Source organism: Calypte anna, chromosome 6 (assembly GCF_003957555.1).
Source record: "Calypte anna isolate BGI_N300 chromosome 6, bCalAnn1_v1.p, whole genome shotgun sequence".
NCBI classification, from domain to species: Eukaryota; Metazoa; Chordata; class Aves; order Apodiformes; family Trochilidae; genus Calypte; species Calypte anna.
Genome location: NC_044252.1, coordinates 7,338,484 through 7,354,726, shown reverse-complemented (window position 1 = coordinate 7,354,726; position 16,243 = coordinate 7,338,484). Strand labels below are relative to the sequence as shown.

General features: G+C 44.8%; 1 protein-coding gene across 1 annotated transcript; it reads left to right on the top strand.

Annotated features, from left to right (window-relative positions):
• Positions 1-6,221: 6,221 nt before the first annotated feature.
• Positions 6,222-9,215, top strand: ADIRF (adipogenesis regulatory factor). The gene is made up of 3 exons (XM_008501459.1): positions 6,222-6,282; positions 7,900-7,962; positions 9,109-9,215. Exons 1-3 carry the CDS (start codon positions 6,222-6,224, stop codon positions 9,213-9,215), a joined length of 231 nt encoding a protein of 76 aa, XP_008499681.1.
• The last annotated feature ends 7,028 nt before the right edge of the window (positions 9,216-16,243 follow it).

The window sequence follows — 16,243 nt, the reverse complement described above, 5'->3', positions numbered from 1 at the left end:
TTGAGCTCAGTCAGCATTTTTTTTCTGCTTATTCTGTTTACACCAGAGCTTGGAAATTCTATCCTAATGTCTTCTGGGGGTGACAAACGTCCAGAAAAGAAACGTGATGGGCACTGACCTGTTAGATCAGAACTACATCACTGCTGGCAGGGACAGGCAAGATTGTTGTGTAATGTGTGAGTCTGAGAACAGGTGCCAAAGAAGAATTACTGGTGCAGCATGAGCACTGGGGCTGGGACCAGTTACAGCAGCTGGTGGGTCTCCAGGTAAGCTTCTGAGTGAGCAGCAAAGTCCTTCTGCAGTCACAGCCATGGAGAAGGGGAAAACACTGCTGCAATCTCATTGATCTAAATAATGGAGAATGAGTCTAAAGCATGTCAGTAAGTATGGATCTAAAAATGGGGTCTTTCATTTTCCTACAGGCAGAGCTGCCACAAATCCATGAGAAGCCAGTGAAGCAAACTGTAGAGATTCAGAACCAGACCGTTTAATCTTCATTAAGCTCTGTAATGATGACAACTGTGGAAGGCTGAGACTTGGAGAGATTTGCTGTGGCATGGAGGGATCTTGCAAGAGGTCAGCCTCTCACACATTAACAGTACATAAAGCTTTGCCTTGCAGAGATCACAGGATTTCCATCCATACTGGATGTTTGATCTTGACAAGGAAAGGCTACAGAAGAGCCCAATCAGAGATAACAAAGTCCTTCAAAGGACCGAGATGTGGACACTCTTTTTGATGTCCTACAAAACACCTGCAGAGCTTGCTAATTAAACAGAATAACTGCTATAACAGAATAACAGGCTGCCCAGGGGGGTTGTAGATCCCACAAAAAGCCCACCTGGATGTGTTCCTGTGTGACCCTGTAGAGGTCCCTTCCAATCCTTAATTTTCTATGATTCTGTGAATTAAAATTGAGGCACGAGTAAGAGGTCGTGAAGGGCTGTGATTGTCATGCCCAGCAGCAGGAGGCTGGAGCCTATTCTTAGTGCTTGCTAGAGAGAGCAAGGGAAAAACTCTGCTCCACAGCTTTGCATCGTTTGGGATACAAAACAAATGTTATGCCAGGCGGAGGGGAAGAGGAGGTGAGTGCACTGGCAGCTACAGCACATGTGGGAGGCAGGGACAGGGGTGGGCTGGGATGGGGTGAGCTGGGCCAGGCTGTAGCCCATAGCAAGGAGCTGCTCCCTGAATACTCATCTCTGGCTCAGGCTTCACCCCTGGCTGAAAAGAACTTGAAGGAGAGACTTACAAGAGCTGAGGTCAGAGTGCAGGCACACTGCTCTGTGGCAGAGCTGCCTAGCTGCTTAGGAGGGAGGCTTGGAGCACTCCACATCAATACTGTGTGCTACTGCATCTCCTTCCCTGAGGCAAGGGAGGGATTTCACTGGTATTTACACACCTGTATCTAGAACTGTGAGATCAAACACTGCTTGACTATGGGTACTGAAAGTGTCTGAATGTTACCTACAGAGTTGCCTCCCTGCTTGCTTGCTTCTCACATCACTGAGCACTGTTTCATGCCTGGGCTGGATGAAGGCTCAGTACTTCCCTGCCATAGCCCCTAAGCCTCTGTGGTTGTAGCTTGGAAGAGTGTTTATGCTTCTTGCACAGGGCACTCACAAGACTAAAAGGTAGAGATCAGGACATGTGGTTAGCTCCCACAAGAGCATCCTGCATCAGTGAGTGGGAACAAGGTAGTGCTGTGCCCACCTGATGGTTCAGGGAGCCACTGTCTCTTCCTCTCCCTTCCGCAGACCAGTTGGCACCAGCTGGGGAGCAGAGGTGCCTGTCTGAACCCCCTTTGTCTGAGATAAGGAAGGGAAATCTTGTTTCTTCTGAAGTAGAAGGATCTGTAGCAAAAGAGCCAAAAGATTATCTGTTAAATCATTCAATTAAACCTTGTTTGGTTCATTGCATGGAACAGAAGTCTGCACTTTTAATGAGTATTCAGGTAAGTGTAACAAGAGTTGATGGAAGAAACATGGAAAATGGAAGGATGGAAGAAATGCATCAGAAAACATCCCATGGCAGAGGATGCTTTCATAAGGAAGATGCTGGGAATCCCCCTGCCCCAGGTAAAATCTGATGGAGGCAAACACTAGCAAAACAATTTTTGCTGCCAGGTCACTGTCTGGGCAATCAATCGTTTCTTTTACATAGTGAATTATTTAAGGAGCCTTGTGTGTGTGATACCACTCTCATCCAAGCCAATAATTTAATCCCTCTGTGACAAGGCAGTGCCCTGTGCCCACTGTGGCAGGGCCAGAGTTTGTCCCCAGTGATGTGACAAGGGGTTCTTGTGCTCAGACCTCTGTTGATGATCCAGAAAGTCAGGAGAAGCCACTGCCAAATGGTGTCTAAACTTTACCATACAAGTGACAAAAAAAATGCTGGAAAATGTTGGGGTTTTTTTCCTTCCCTTGTAACAGCAAAACTTACTTACCACATAAAACTGTAGTTAAGGGTTATTAAGTGATTTGTTCTAATACAGTTGGTGCTTTGAGCTCCTCCCACAATTACGTTTTAGCCAAGGGCTAAAGGGCATGCAGGCATTTTAATTTTCAAAGGTGTTTGTCTAGAGTGCAGAAAAGAAAGCAGTGGCTCTCTCCAGAATAACTCAGCATTCATTTCACTAATTTAAATGCAAAGCAGGTAATAATACACCTCTTAAAATACCACTTCATCTGAAAGTCTTATTTCTGTATCTGCATAATGCATGTCCTAAAACTGAACTGAACTCACTTTTGTACCTGATACAAAAGTGAAAGTCTGGGTTTTTTTTAATGCTGTTCTCCATAAAACATACAGAACCCCACAACCCCCACTTTGACACTTTTTTTTCTATATTGGAACATAATTTATTTTGCCTCATAAGTGTAAATAATACTCAAGCTGCAGGATATCATGAGATTCCACAAAAATCCCTGCGTTTTGGTATTCATCTCCAGAAGGTGGCAGAAACTGGGCACTACACCTAGACATTGCTAGGAAACTTATTTGGAAAGAGGAAATGCCTGGTAAGAACAGGACTACAGACAAGATGTACTGAGATGCTGGACCTTTGGGTGAATGCTGCAGAGATGTCAGGAGACAAGAAGCACATAGGCATTAGCTTTCAAAATACTTCATAATATCCTGCCCAACATCTGTTTTTTCTGGTTGTGAAACAACAATGATCTAGAACTGACAATGGCAAAAGGAACAATTCCACAAGACGTGCTAGTGAGATCCATCACATGATGGCTAGATCTTCTCTGACAAGAGTGACAGACTATCAAAAAGCATGCTAAAGAATCAGAGCAAAGACTGGGCTTCATGAGGAGGAATAGCTCTTGCAGGAGCTCAGTTTTTCAGCCATACATTCAGAATAGCTGAACTCCTACCAACCCAGAGACACAGCATTTCAGAAGCCTGTGCATCTGAAAGCTGACTTTCTGGAAAATATAGCCACAGGTGTCCCAGGGCAGCCCCAAGTGTGTGGAAATCCAGGTAGAAATCACAGGAAAAGGCCAATGCCTGGGTGGCCAGTGCCATCCAGCTTGTCAGGAGCTCAGACACTTCCTGTGACACTTGGAAGAGGCCTGGGAAAGCCCATGACCACCACCTGTGTGCACACAATGAAATATATAACTTGGATAACTTGGACCAGTGTAGGAATGAATTTAAAGCCATATAAAGTCACTTAGTTCAATGATCTGTAATTAGAGATGTGACTTCGACTATTACTTAAATTGCAGAAAAAGCTTTCAGCTGTTTTTCTTGTTATATTATTCCCTTTAGAAGCCAAGAGGTCTATAACCTTTCAAGGTTAAATTCTTTAGAGAAATACTTTATTACAAAAAGCAGCAGTCAATCCAAGCTATTTTAGTAGTTTCAGTATTCATAACAGAACACAATGAAAACTCTGGGACAAATTGATGGAAATTTCTGAATGGATGAAATTCAAATTCTACTTTTGGTTAAGGTCAGTCATCCTTTCTATCTCTGAACACTAAGCTATATCCAACATCAGCTCAAAATACCTCATGTTAGCTGTTAAAAAGTAATTTCAGCTCACAAACTGACTAAAGATAATGCAATACATGCCATTCATTTTCTGATGTGGCTTTGCAGCTCTGCAAAGCCTCCTGATTTCAATTTGTTTTCTTTGCTTTTTTAAAATTTTATTTATTTTCAGCTTGGAATCAGGGTGATGATGTCGATGATAAGAATAAGGTTACATCAGATGAGAAGTCATGCTCTTATGCTGACAGTGGTGCAGGCTTTCCTCACAGATTCAGGCCACCTGGTGTTTTGAGGAGGAGGTAGAGCAAGCAGTGTCACAGGTCAGATGCTGAGCCCAAAGGGACAGACAAAGGTTTCCTCTGGGGATGATACTAATTGGAGCTGGAGTAATGGAGGTGGCCATCAGAGCAGAGCTGGAGAACAACATTTTCCTGAAATCCCTTTTCCTCCTTTTCAGCAGATCACTCCAGCCAGCATCAGCAGGACCCTTGAGCTGAAAACCCAGCAGCAGAAAAAATTGCTGGGAGGGCAGCTGGGAGGTATCTGCTGCTGGAGCAGTGCCTGGGCATGTCCCCTCTAGAGCCATGACAAGATGTCTCGTGGGTGCTGGACAGGCTTTCCCTTGCTCTCACAAGAACTCTGCACAAAGATAATTGAGGCAGCAGAGATCTGGCCAAGGAAGCTGAGAACAGCTGAAATCTGTCTGTTTGTTATGGTTCTGTTGTTGCTAGGTTCTTGGGTTTGGGCAAGGAAGATAAGTAGGTCTGTGCTAGGGGTTTAGTCCAAAAAATGCCAGCGTATTTGCTGGTGTCTTTCATCTGAGTTTTTGTGAATCCAAATGAGAAAATCATTCTGAAAAGGAAATGAGCAAGGAACTGAAAAAGATAGCTGATGTGAATATGTAATTAAAATCCTAATTGACCTGTCCAGGGAGACAGAGAATTGTTGTTTGAAACAATAAACAAGTGGTACCAGTGGTGCAGGGGTTGAAAAGAAGTTTCTGTAATGACAAGCTGAATAGGAGCAGCTGAGGAATGCATTCAGCCTTGTTTTCTGCTGCTCCTCCTCACTTGGGTACTAATGAAGCACTGAATTTCCAAGCACTGTCACTTCCCAGCCCAGCTTATCCACAGCATGGTGCCCATTGCTCAACAAATGCAAAACATTCCTCCAGAAGGTGAAGATGGGTGTGAGTATGAACAGCTGAACCAAGGTGCATTGTACCCTGAAAAATGGCAATGAGGAACCTGAGCCCCACAAAGCTGGCAAGCCCTTTGGCCCCCGACTGCCAGTAGTTTATTTGTACACTTCCTTTGTGCTAGAGATGGGTGGCAGAAAAGATAAATTCTAAAGAGAAGTGGAAACTTGTGAAATGCCAGAGGCTGAAGCCAGAAACTCTAATTAATGCAGTGAAGAGGAAATTATTTTAAGCATTATTTCTGTACTAACAAAACCCATAATACGAAGCAACACTAGGAAAAGGTGGGGTTTCTAACTGGGTTGTTTTTTTTTTCCCCTGCCCCTGAGAACTGCTGGCAATGGTTACCTGCCTGACCCAGTGATGCTGGGCTTTTGCAATCTGACTTGAGCAGACAATGGAAAGATGAACAGATTTGCAGTTTCCTATGAAAATACGAGTAAATTACAATGCTCCCCATCCAAAAGTACCACACCTGACAAAAGAAGTGGGTTGTGATTAAAACTGCTAAAAAAATAATGATGTTTGGCTGTTTTGTGTTCTGGAGAGGTTCAGCTCCGGATGAAGGAGGAGGAAAGAAACCAGCCTGGCAGGGACAGAAGTTGCTGATGCCCAGGCTGTGCTACTTCAGTAGTTTTCCAGCACTCTCTATAAATCTCAGTTTAGTGGGTTTTTTTCTCTGTGATGGTAGAACAGGTTTTTTTGTGGTTTTGATTTTAAAAAAAGCAAACAAACTTATAAACAAAGCCAGTGTGATGAAGCAGAAATCTCCACCCGGGCACACCCTTTCACTGGGGAGGGTAAATAAATTGCTTTTTCTGTGCATATTTTCAACTCTCATTGCTCACATTTGAGCTCCACCCATTGTACCAAACACCCCCAAAAGCATCAGCAGGTCTTCTGGCACGTGTATAAAACCAGGACAGGTCAAGACACCCCTCACAGATGCGCTATACATCTCCAGGTGCTTAATTTTGTTGAAGCAGAGGAGTTTTAACAGGTGTCAGAAGGTACAATGTCAGGTAAAAACCTCCAGGGACTGAAAGAACAGGCTGAAGGTGCAGGAAAAGATGCTGGTAAGAAAGATTAATTATCATTGTACAGTTGGGGGTGCTTGGCTGCTGCTTTTGCTTGAGGAAGCCACAATCTGTAGTTACACCACTGGCCTCAGTGGTGCTAGCAGGACAGAGCTTTTCCTTCTCTTTCAGTTCCTAGGAACAAGTTTTAACCCTCTCTTGGAGAAGGCCCCAGGCTGGCCACAGCTCTTGCTTTGGCTTGGGCAACCACCTCCACGCACAGCTCCCTCAGAGGCTGCTGAGCATTGTCCAACCCTTATCAACTCCCCAGACAGCACAGAGGTTTAAATTTAGTGGCAATTTTTGGAGCAGTGATGCCTGTTTTGGTAGCAATAGGTTTGGGTTTAGGTTTTTTAGCATTTAGAAAACATGGTCTTTTCTCGTGGTCTATAGAGGCTTTTAAGCTGCTCTCCTTTTGTTAACCTTTGATAAATGTTAACCACTTGACTAGAAATGACTTCTGGTAACAATTATATTGATTGCAATGGATAGTTTGTAACAAGCAACATAAGTAGATATCTGTTGTATTCTCCAGCAGTATCACCAGACTTCGAAGGGCTTGAAACAAAATACCTGCACGTATTTCTGTTAGAGCTCTTCCTTTGTTGTAGGGCCAAGTGCTGTATTATTAGCCCTGTGCATTGGAAACTAATTCGTTAGTCCAATGAGTAACAGCTTTTCCTTTAAATGAAAAATGTCAATATATGTATAGCTTTTGCTAGCATTTTACAGTGTTTGTGTGAGCTCATTCATAGCAGGGTATAACTTGCGTCAGTCCTGGATTCTGATCCTGCAAACATTTTGCTGGATGGCTGGAATATGTGAATAACCTCACTGATTTCTTTGGAGTTATTGTAAGCTTCCACACACCTGGGAACAAATGTGCAGTCTATCAAGAAACACATTAGTGTGCCTTTCTGAAGAACAAAATAGTCCTTGCTGCATCCTGAGTATAGTCATGCCATCGAGGGGTAACTGCTTCCAGCAAAAGTGATGGGATGGGTGTCACTCTTTCATAAACTGTACAATTACATGGCATCTCACTTTTTTAATGTTTTCAATTCTGCGGTTGATCCATTAAGTTTCTACCTTCTGCTTCTCTTCTTCTATTTATATCTTGTTTGTACAATCTCCCTTTTCTGGTCCTGCTCTGTTTAATGCATTTTTTTTTCCATTTGGGTAAAAGGTACTATTCCCAACCAGCCTGCAAAGAAAATGCATGCTAGATGGCCAAGCTGCTCCAAGCAGAATAAGATAGAAAAATCAATAAAAGCAAGTGTAGTGTAAAATAAGCAACCTGCAGCTAAATGTCATCATTCAAGCTCACTGTTAATCTTTGCTACTTTATCTCCTTTTTATTTTATCTTCCTATCTGTCCTCAATTTGTTCAGCTGACCATAAGTGCTAGGTGAACACTAATCTCATATCAAGCTGCTCTGGCAACACACATAGTTCCCAGGGTGCCCACAAGTACAGTACAGAGCTTCAGCCTGTTCCATGCCAGCCTTGTCTTTTGCCAGGCAGAAAATCCAGCTGATACAGGGAATTCCTATAAGCATAAATGGAAACATCTGGAAATTAATTAATTTGTGTGTGGTTTTTTTTCTTTAATTGCAGCAAACACGTTGGGACAGGCTACCCAGGATGCAGTCAACCAGATTACAGATGCAAGCCAGAAAGGTAGGAGAAACAAAGTGAAAATCAAGAGCAATGGAGCTGCTCAAAGCCAGCAGCAGGCAGTGCACACTCCCTTCTGTCCTGCAGTCTGAAAGCCCTGGGCTGGCAATTTTTGGCCTCTTACAAATCTAGTGGGAGAGGATTTCAGGATCTGCTCCTTTGTAACTCCATACATTTACTGGCAGATGTACCACAGTAGCTGATTCCCCCGTGGCCACCAAATCTCATGCATGGCACACAGATTTTTGCTTCCATTAGAGAAAACCTGTGGGAACAGCACAGACAAGACTTTGCTCTTGAGGACTGAGTCACTCTGGACTTGAGGACCTTGCTTACCCAGCCTGGAGGGCAGGGTCCATCCAGGTCCAACCCCACACCAGCCCTCAGCACCTTGTTTCTGGGGGTTAAACTGAAAACTAAGTTCAGCTCTCACTTAATTTTAGTAATTTTCAAAGAACAAGGGGAGAATTAGCAACTCCAGGGTCTAAAATGTTTAATGAAAGCCAAAACGAGTTGGCAATATCTCCTTAGAGCAGACACCCTCAACAGCTCCATCATGTGATGAAAAGAGAGGACTTGGGCACTTCCTGATGTAGATAGGGAGGCAGCAATGTTGCCAAAATACTGCTGGGGTCCTAGAGAAAAGAGAGGCTCTGGTGTGTTTATGAGGGTTTCCTCCCACCTGGTGAGACTCTGCTGTGGGTTCCCATGACTGAGCACAGCCTTCATTGGTGTTCCCTCAAAAACACAGCTGAGAAGTGAATAAAGAAGAAAGCATCCTTCACCTTCCCTATCACTGGATAAGGTTGTCTTTCCCAAACATCCTAGTGTTCACATTGCTTCTTTAGGCCAAAGCACACCCCCTCCATCAGCCAGGCTACATGCATACCATGATCAATCTGTTCCAGCTTTGTCCCATGCTGCTTTAACTCAGCACCCAAAATGTCAAGTGACCCCTTCTAATTTGCAGCCCATCCTAAATACATTCTGCCAAACCAGGACAATCACCTGTAGAGAACCCTTTAAAAAAAAAAAAGACATATCTCTACATTTTTAGAATCCAATAATTTTCACACATCCCTTTCCATTATAAATACTAAACCGTGGTGTGTTTTTCAAGTTTTTTGCTTTTTTTTCCTTTTCTTGCAGCTATTGACAAGGCTTCCAAGACAGCACAAGATGGGGTAGAAAAAGTAACAGGACAAGCTGCAGAAGCAATGGCTGGTTTTGGAAAAAAATGTGGATTTAAGAAGTGATGCTAAATTAAGGAAACAGCATTGCATGTAAAAATATCTCCCTGGTCTGCAGTTCCCTTCTCTTTTGTGTAGAAAAATGAAAGCTGTTTGCAATCTGGATAACCTCTCCTTCTCCAAAAAAGAAAATGTTAATGCAAAAGCTCCACCTCATCTTTTACATAGGAAAAAATACATCTTTTAGCACATCTTGTGACAGCAGTTCACAGTCTTCAGCATGGCTCATAAGGTTTCAGCAAACTATTGCCCTGCTCTTACAACAGCACAAGGCTTGTTGCACGTTTGCTGAGCGTCCTTACAAAACCAGCAAAACTGTTCATACTCCAGGACTCCAGGATATTTGTGTGATGAAACTGGGTTGCCTTCCAGTAATCAAAAGTTAGGGTACAATTATATTATATGCCAGATGCTTGTTTGTTCCCCTCTGCTGTATTTTCAGATTAAGATAAATAAATGCTATTTTAAGATTTATATCACCCTGTTATGTTGATTCTGCTATCGGTGAGGGATGGCACTATGACTTGCAGATCTCTTGCTTTTTCATTTGAAGCCCAGTGAGGTCAGTGACCATCCTGAATGGGAGATGAGTCCTGAATCATCTCCCAGATTGGCAGGCAGATGTATGGAAACTGCAGCACAGCCCCAAGGAATGGGACTTTCAGTGTCTGCTCCTCCCCCTTTCTCTCCAAGCTAGCTTTCTTGTTGTCTACCACACATCTCCTGTTAAATTTCATGGAGGAAAAAAATCTGACCCTTTATCCTAATACATTCTTGATAGTGCTGAAAACACCTGGTAGCTGGGTGCAGCTACAGCCCCAAGAGGCTGGGGGGCAGCTGTTGCTTCCAGAGGCCATCTGCTCCAGGATGGAGGCAGGGTGAAAGGCAAGTGGGCAATCTTCTTGCCCAAGAGGTGGAAATACTTATTTTAGATTGCTGTTTGCTGGGCAGAGGCTGCTGCAGCCTAACAGGGTGCCCACTTAGTGCTGCCTCTGTCAAAAGAAGGTACTAATACCCACTTATTCACACTAAGTTCTCTTATTTTGGCCTCTGGGTGTTTCTCATTGCTAGGCAATGTTTCAATTCTTTTCTTTTTTTTTTTTTTTTTTTTTTTTTTTTTTTTTTTTTGTCCTGGTTTAAAGCTTTACCAGCCTGATTCCAGTGAAAAATCTGTACTGTACCTTACAAAGGCACCAAAGCATAACCAAATGACCTGGCTATAATGAAATAGGGCAATCCAGGCCAACTGGAGATACCATTGTTTCCTACCTGCTGGCCAAGAATTGTGGCTGACCAGGGTTTCTGGAAATGTGAATGCAGTCCTAGAAGAGACTGACTCACCACTGAACCCAGAGACCACTACAATCTGTACAAAGACTGCACAGACTGAAAAGCTATAAGTAATAGACCATCTGCAGGTAAACATAGTCCAGGGCTTTGCACAGCGTCCCTATGCAATGTTCACTGTCATTTAAAGCTTTAAAAGCCTTAATATTTACCCAAGTACAAGCTCACAGAAAAAGCCTTGAGCTATTGCACTCTCAGTTACTGGGCAACCCTCAATAGTACTTAATTATTTAGTACTTTCCATGGTTACCTCCCTGATGGTGAAATCTTCAGAGAAAATTTCTTCTTTAGGCTCAGCATTTCAGATACTGGTGCTGTGTTTGAGGGTGACAGTGGTCCATACACCCATACACCACTCTCCATCACACCTTTTTTTTCTTTTTTCCCCCTTCAAACTGCTTCTCAGTTCATATTTAAAAAAAAAATGGTAATTTAACAGTTGTGGGGGTTTTGCCAGTAAGCCCTTTTACCCCTTTAAATGGCTGCCTCTACTCTTGGGGAACACAGCCCCTGATGCGTGGTTTTAATGTTGCCAACCGCAGGAGACACCTTCAGTGTAACTCCACCAGTTTTCACTGCCCTCTACTCTGGCCCAGCACAGGCGGGACAGCTGGAGGTCACCCACTGTCACAGGAGAGGAGCAGTGTCTTTCTCCATCTGGCCATGGTGCACCACAATGCAGCTCCTGATGCCCAGTCCCTTGCACAAGGATGTGACCCAGCAACCTTGTTGCTCCTGTACAGGTCTCAGGAGCCTGATCAGCTCATTTCACATCTCTCATTCTGAGGGTGGATGCCATAGGCACCCATGAGTCTGAGTCATGTCTAGGTCTAAACTTCAGCACTTTGCTCCACAAATAAGGTCACTGCCTTATTCACAGTGCTCTTTGGCCTCAGAGAATTTGGGGCTGTCCCTCCCCTGTGCATTGCACAGAGAGCTGTGTCCCAACACAGAACCATGCCTTCTCATCCTGCCTGAAGACTCCAGGTGTTGTGTAAAAGCAAAAATAGACATCCTTGATGCTCCTACCAGCTCGTGCCATCAACCCTAGAGACGTGTGAAGTTATCCAATATTCAAGTTCTCAGATTTCCTCAGATTTGCTCCTGGGTGTGCTAGCAGCTGCCTGAGCTGTGAAATGCTGAGGAAAGAGGATTCATGTGCCAGCCTGGCTGAACTGCACAGTGTGAGCACCCCCTGCCCCACTCTGACACCCCACAGACCTTTCTGGGAGTGGGGAAGATCTCCCCCCTCACAGCTCAGCAGGACGGGGGCTAAAGGGGCACAGATTTTACCAGACTGGTCAAAACTCACCTTCAGCTCCTTTGTTTGTTCAAGAAGACATAAACCTTCATCCCAGGTGAATGCTATGATTAATGGTCTGTGGGTTACCACGGATCTGAGCTGTCTGAAATGTGTCTTTGCATCTGTAGTTTCTCATCATGGGGTAAAATTCAAAGGTGATTTTTTTTTTTCTTTTTTGCTAAATGCCTCTCCCCCTGACAGTGCCCTGGCCAGGTTCCCATGCAGTTCCCATCCATGAGCCCTTTTCACTTTGCCCACCAGCCCTGCCCTAACAGGAGCCTCTCCTGCTGTGTGTCACCCCCTCAGCCACTGCCAGTGCTGGCAGGACACATACACACCCGTGATGCTGCTTTAACCTCCCTTTGGATAGGACATTACTAGGAATTTCAGGCAAACAACCCTGTTTTATAAGTAGCTACTTTTCCCCATTTAGTAACTGCTCACATATTCTGTTTTTTAATTCCTTTCTTTGCAGCTCCCAGGCCTAGTCCAGGAAACCAGGAGCACTCCTGGGGCATTTTTTGCCCTTGTGGTTAATTTTCTAAGCTGGGAGAGCAGAGGCTGTGTAAAAGTTGAGCAGCAAAACCCACAGATGTTGGGCACTTTCTTACTGCTCTTCTGCTTCCCTCGTCATGAGCAGCTCCCTAGGGCCTGTCAGCACCAACTCACCCTCCCGCCATTCCCCCTGCTCTTGCTTTCATGCTCATGGCCTTAGCTGCCATTTTGTTTGCATGTCTAACTCAGGCAGTGTTATGAAACACAGCCTCCCTTGTCCTTTAGGACTAACTCCCTACCTTTTTTCCTCTTCTCCCAAGTCACCCTTTCTGTAGTTAGTCAGGTTCTTTCCCCCCCCCCCCCTTTGGCACATGCCTTGTCCCTGACCCCAGGCTTCTCTCAGCTCTCCGTGGGCTGGGGGCTGCTGCAGGGGATTTCGTAGCACTGCAGCACCACGGGGACAACAAAAAGCTGAATAAGCTGTTGCTGTGTTGGGTGTTTTTCTCCATATGCCTCTGACATGTACTGGGGGTGAAGCTGCCATGGCTGCATGTTCTGACCGTGTTAGGCCAGTAGGCCATGGCCTGAAAAAATGTCGAGTGATCTCCCCCAGCCTTGCTCCTTCCCAAAGAGCTGCAACAGCAGCAGCAGCAGCATTCCTGGGATGGGTGACTCAGGGACCCTCAGCAAGCTGGGCCACCCTCTGCATTGCTCCCTTCATACTACCAAGCAACCACGACTGCTGGGTTAACAATGTTGGAGGGTACAACCCAACCATTCCTTGGAGCCTCTGGTTATGAATGGATCCACTGTCTGATGCTGTCCAGATTCTTTTTGGAGCTGCCAGCACTGTCTGCTCCCAAAGCCTGTGGCAGCACTGAGGACAAAAGCACCTTTCACATTTTCAATTCATCTCCTACCAGTTGCATAGATCACCCCTTCCCTTGAAACCTTGCAAGCTTTGGCAAATAAGGGTTGTGCTGCAGGGGCCCTTCCCTGAAACCTGCCCACACCTGAGCTAGGGATGCCCAGCTCTGCCTGGGTGAGGGCTGCTGAGCCCATAAAGGGGCTGTGGGAGAGGTCTGGGGGAAGATCCCAGCTGCAGACATGGTGGGCAGGTGGGAGTGGGCTGTGAAAGGATGAGGGAAGTCATGCTGGTAGCATATTGTGTTGGTGCCCAGGTGGCTGTGATGTGGGTGCTGTGGTGTTGCTCCCAGCACTGTGATTTCTGCCCCCACCCCAGCCTGGGTGCTGTGGCAGTGGGGTGTGACCCTATGGGAGAGGCTGAGGTGGCTCTTGGTGACTGGTGCTGGTGTGGAGCTGCTTTTAGTGCTCCCCTGGGTGGAGGTGTTCAGCCAGGCTGGGGTATGAGTGTCCCACAGCCTGTATTCATGGTGATAGACACCAGGTTTGGTCTCAGCTCTCATTTGCCTGTGGTGGTTGAGTTTAGGATGTGCACATGCTCAGGGCTTGGCAGCTTTGATTAGAGGGGTGGCTTGTGTTATAAAGCCACAGTGCTGTGCACCTGCACCTCCTGAGCTCCTCTGCAGTTGGTAAATGCAGTTACTGAGACACACGCTGTTGTGATGGTAGATGGCAAAAGCTCTGGCATTGACTGCACTCCTGTATCATTATAAATGCAACAGAAAAACTGGTGTCTGCAGAGAACTACACCTGTTCACTGCTCTTCTCTAATTTTAGCCTGTATGTACTAACAGAAAACAGGTCCTTCTTATATTTGAAAACTCTGTCATGTTTTAATGCTACAAGTTTTCACTCCTGTGAGGCAAACATAACCTTCACCTGTTTGTAAGGAGCGTTGCAATGGCACATACTCTCTCTAGCATTACAATTCAGTGTGTACCTACAGTGTGTTGCTATAATATAATTAGGATTGTTTCTGTAATTTTATTTCTAAACTCATGTTAATTGGGAGGTCAAAAGGCTGATGCTGTCCTGATCTACTCTCATGGAAATTGCTCATGAGCTAATGATGGTGTGGGTTTTGAGTTGGATTAGCAGTACTGGAACATGGGAGCGAAGGAACTGTCCTTCAACTTTGCAGTCAGGATAGAATTAGGAAGGGTATTTCTAGTGTCTCTTTACAATGTAAACAGTCACTTTGCCAAATACGGAAAACCTGCTGCTGTCTCTTGAGTCTCACTGCCTTCACACATCTCTCCCTATCAGTAGCTGGAACAACAGCTGAGCAGGACTGGGAAATGGCTGTTTCCTGCAAGCAAGGCCAGCTATGAGTAACTAAGGATGTTAGAGGGAACAATGGGTGTATTTACTACTCAGCTGATGTGCAATGAACTTCCACGGGCCAGATTCTGCTCTCAGTTATCTGAAACACCTCAGGGCTTTTTCTGCATCTTTAGGTCAGTTCTGGACTTTGTCAACACACGTTGACTTGACATTAAGGAAGACAGTAACTTAAAACCAAAATTATTACTTCCCCTTTGGTTTTTTTTGTGTGAATGTATTCTAGTAGAATTTGCTTTCAGATATAAGTAATCCCTCCCCTGGTGTCAGAAGATAAAATAATGCTGAGAAGACTCTCCTCTCCCTCAGAAAGCCCTTCAGATAATATTTGATATCTGGCAGCATTTTGTAGTCAACAAGAAACTGCAGTTGTTGGAATAAAACAGCATTTTTACTGTAATACTTGAAGAGACATTATAGATAAATTGCTGTTAATGAAGTTACGTGACTTCATGAAGAGAGATATTCCTAGAGCCTGTTGTGGTGTTAGCTGTAACCAGGAGGTAAGTCTGATGAATAAACCCCTTGTTATGAGGTAGGTTACACTTTTTTCCCTTTTCTCAGCAATGATTACATGCTAAACAGGGTGAATCCCTTCACAGCATGAAAGGTCACAAAAGTAGTTCTGCTAGAAAGCAGGTGATCCTGGAAAAGAAAACAACATCTATGCCCAGTTGTTTGTGGTGAGAGCAGCTTGTGGCCTGCTGGCTGGCATCTCGGTGTCCTGGGAGGGGAACCTGGATGATGTGGGAAATGTGTGCCTGGCAGGCAGCCTCCCACTGCCCCATGGTGCCGCACACCTGGGGAATAGGGTGGTGGCAATGGGGCTTTTTGTAGAGTCCTTAAGTATTAGGGGCAAAACACTCAAAACAAAACAACAAACAAACCCTACCTGTGACTTTGGTGTTTTGGTGAAAAAGCTGGGCTGAACCCCACCATCCCTCACCTTATGCCCCCAGGGCTGCACTGAGTCCTGTGAGTGTTCCCTGGTAGGATATGAAGGTGCAAACCTACCCTCTTTGCTCTCCCAAGCCAGGCACTGGAAAGGAGGGGTTAAAATATTAACTTTGACACACCAGAAAACTATGAGCTTCATCTAACACAACAAAGATTTCATCAAATACTTTACAGAGTTAGCTCCTCCCATTTCTTTTTATAACTTAAACTTAATATAACTTTATAAACTTAAGTCCCATTGGAGAGAGGAAAAAAAAAACAAACTGTGGGCAAGAAGCATCTGAAACTGGATACTTTTCTATGTAAGGTTTTGAAATGCCGAAGTTGGTTTAAGCAACTCCTCAGCTGAGTGTTTTGTAATGCAATGTTTTTCTGCCCATCTCCCGACAGGCTGTGCCTGCCTCTGTTCCCCTCCCGTGGCACGGGTTCGGGAGCCTTTGGTGGGGACAGCTGTGGCATGCACACTGTTTACCAATTCCTCAACATGGAAAAACAAAGCTTTCATTCCTGCGCTATGGAAAACTTCTGCTGATTAATCCACGCCCTCTCTCTGGGGAGGAAAACCATAATAAACACTAATGTCTCTTCACCCTTTTATGTCTGGTATATTAATCACCCTACAAGGGTTCATGGCTTTTCCCTGCTCCAGTTTGCATTTGCCCTGTAA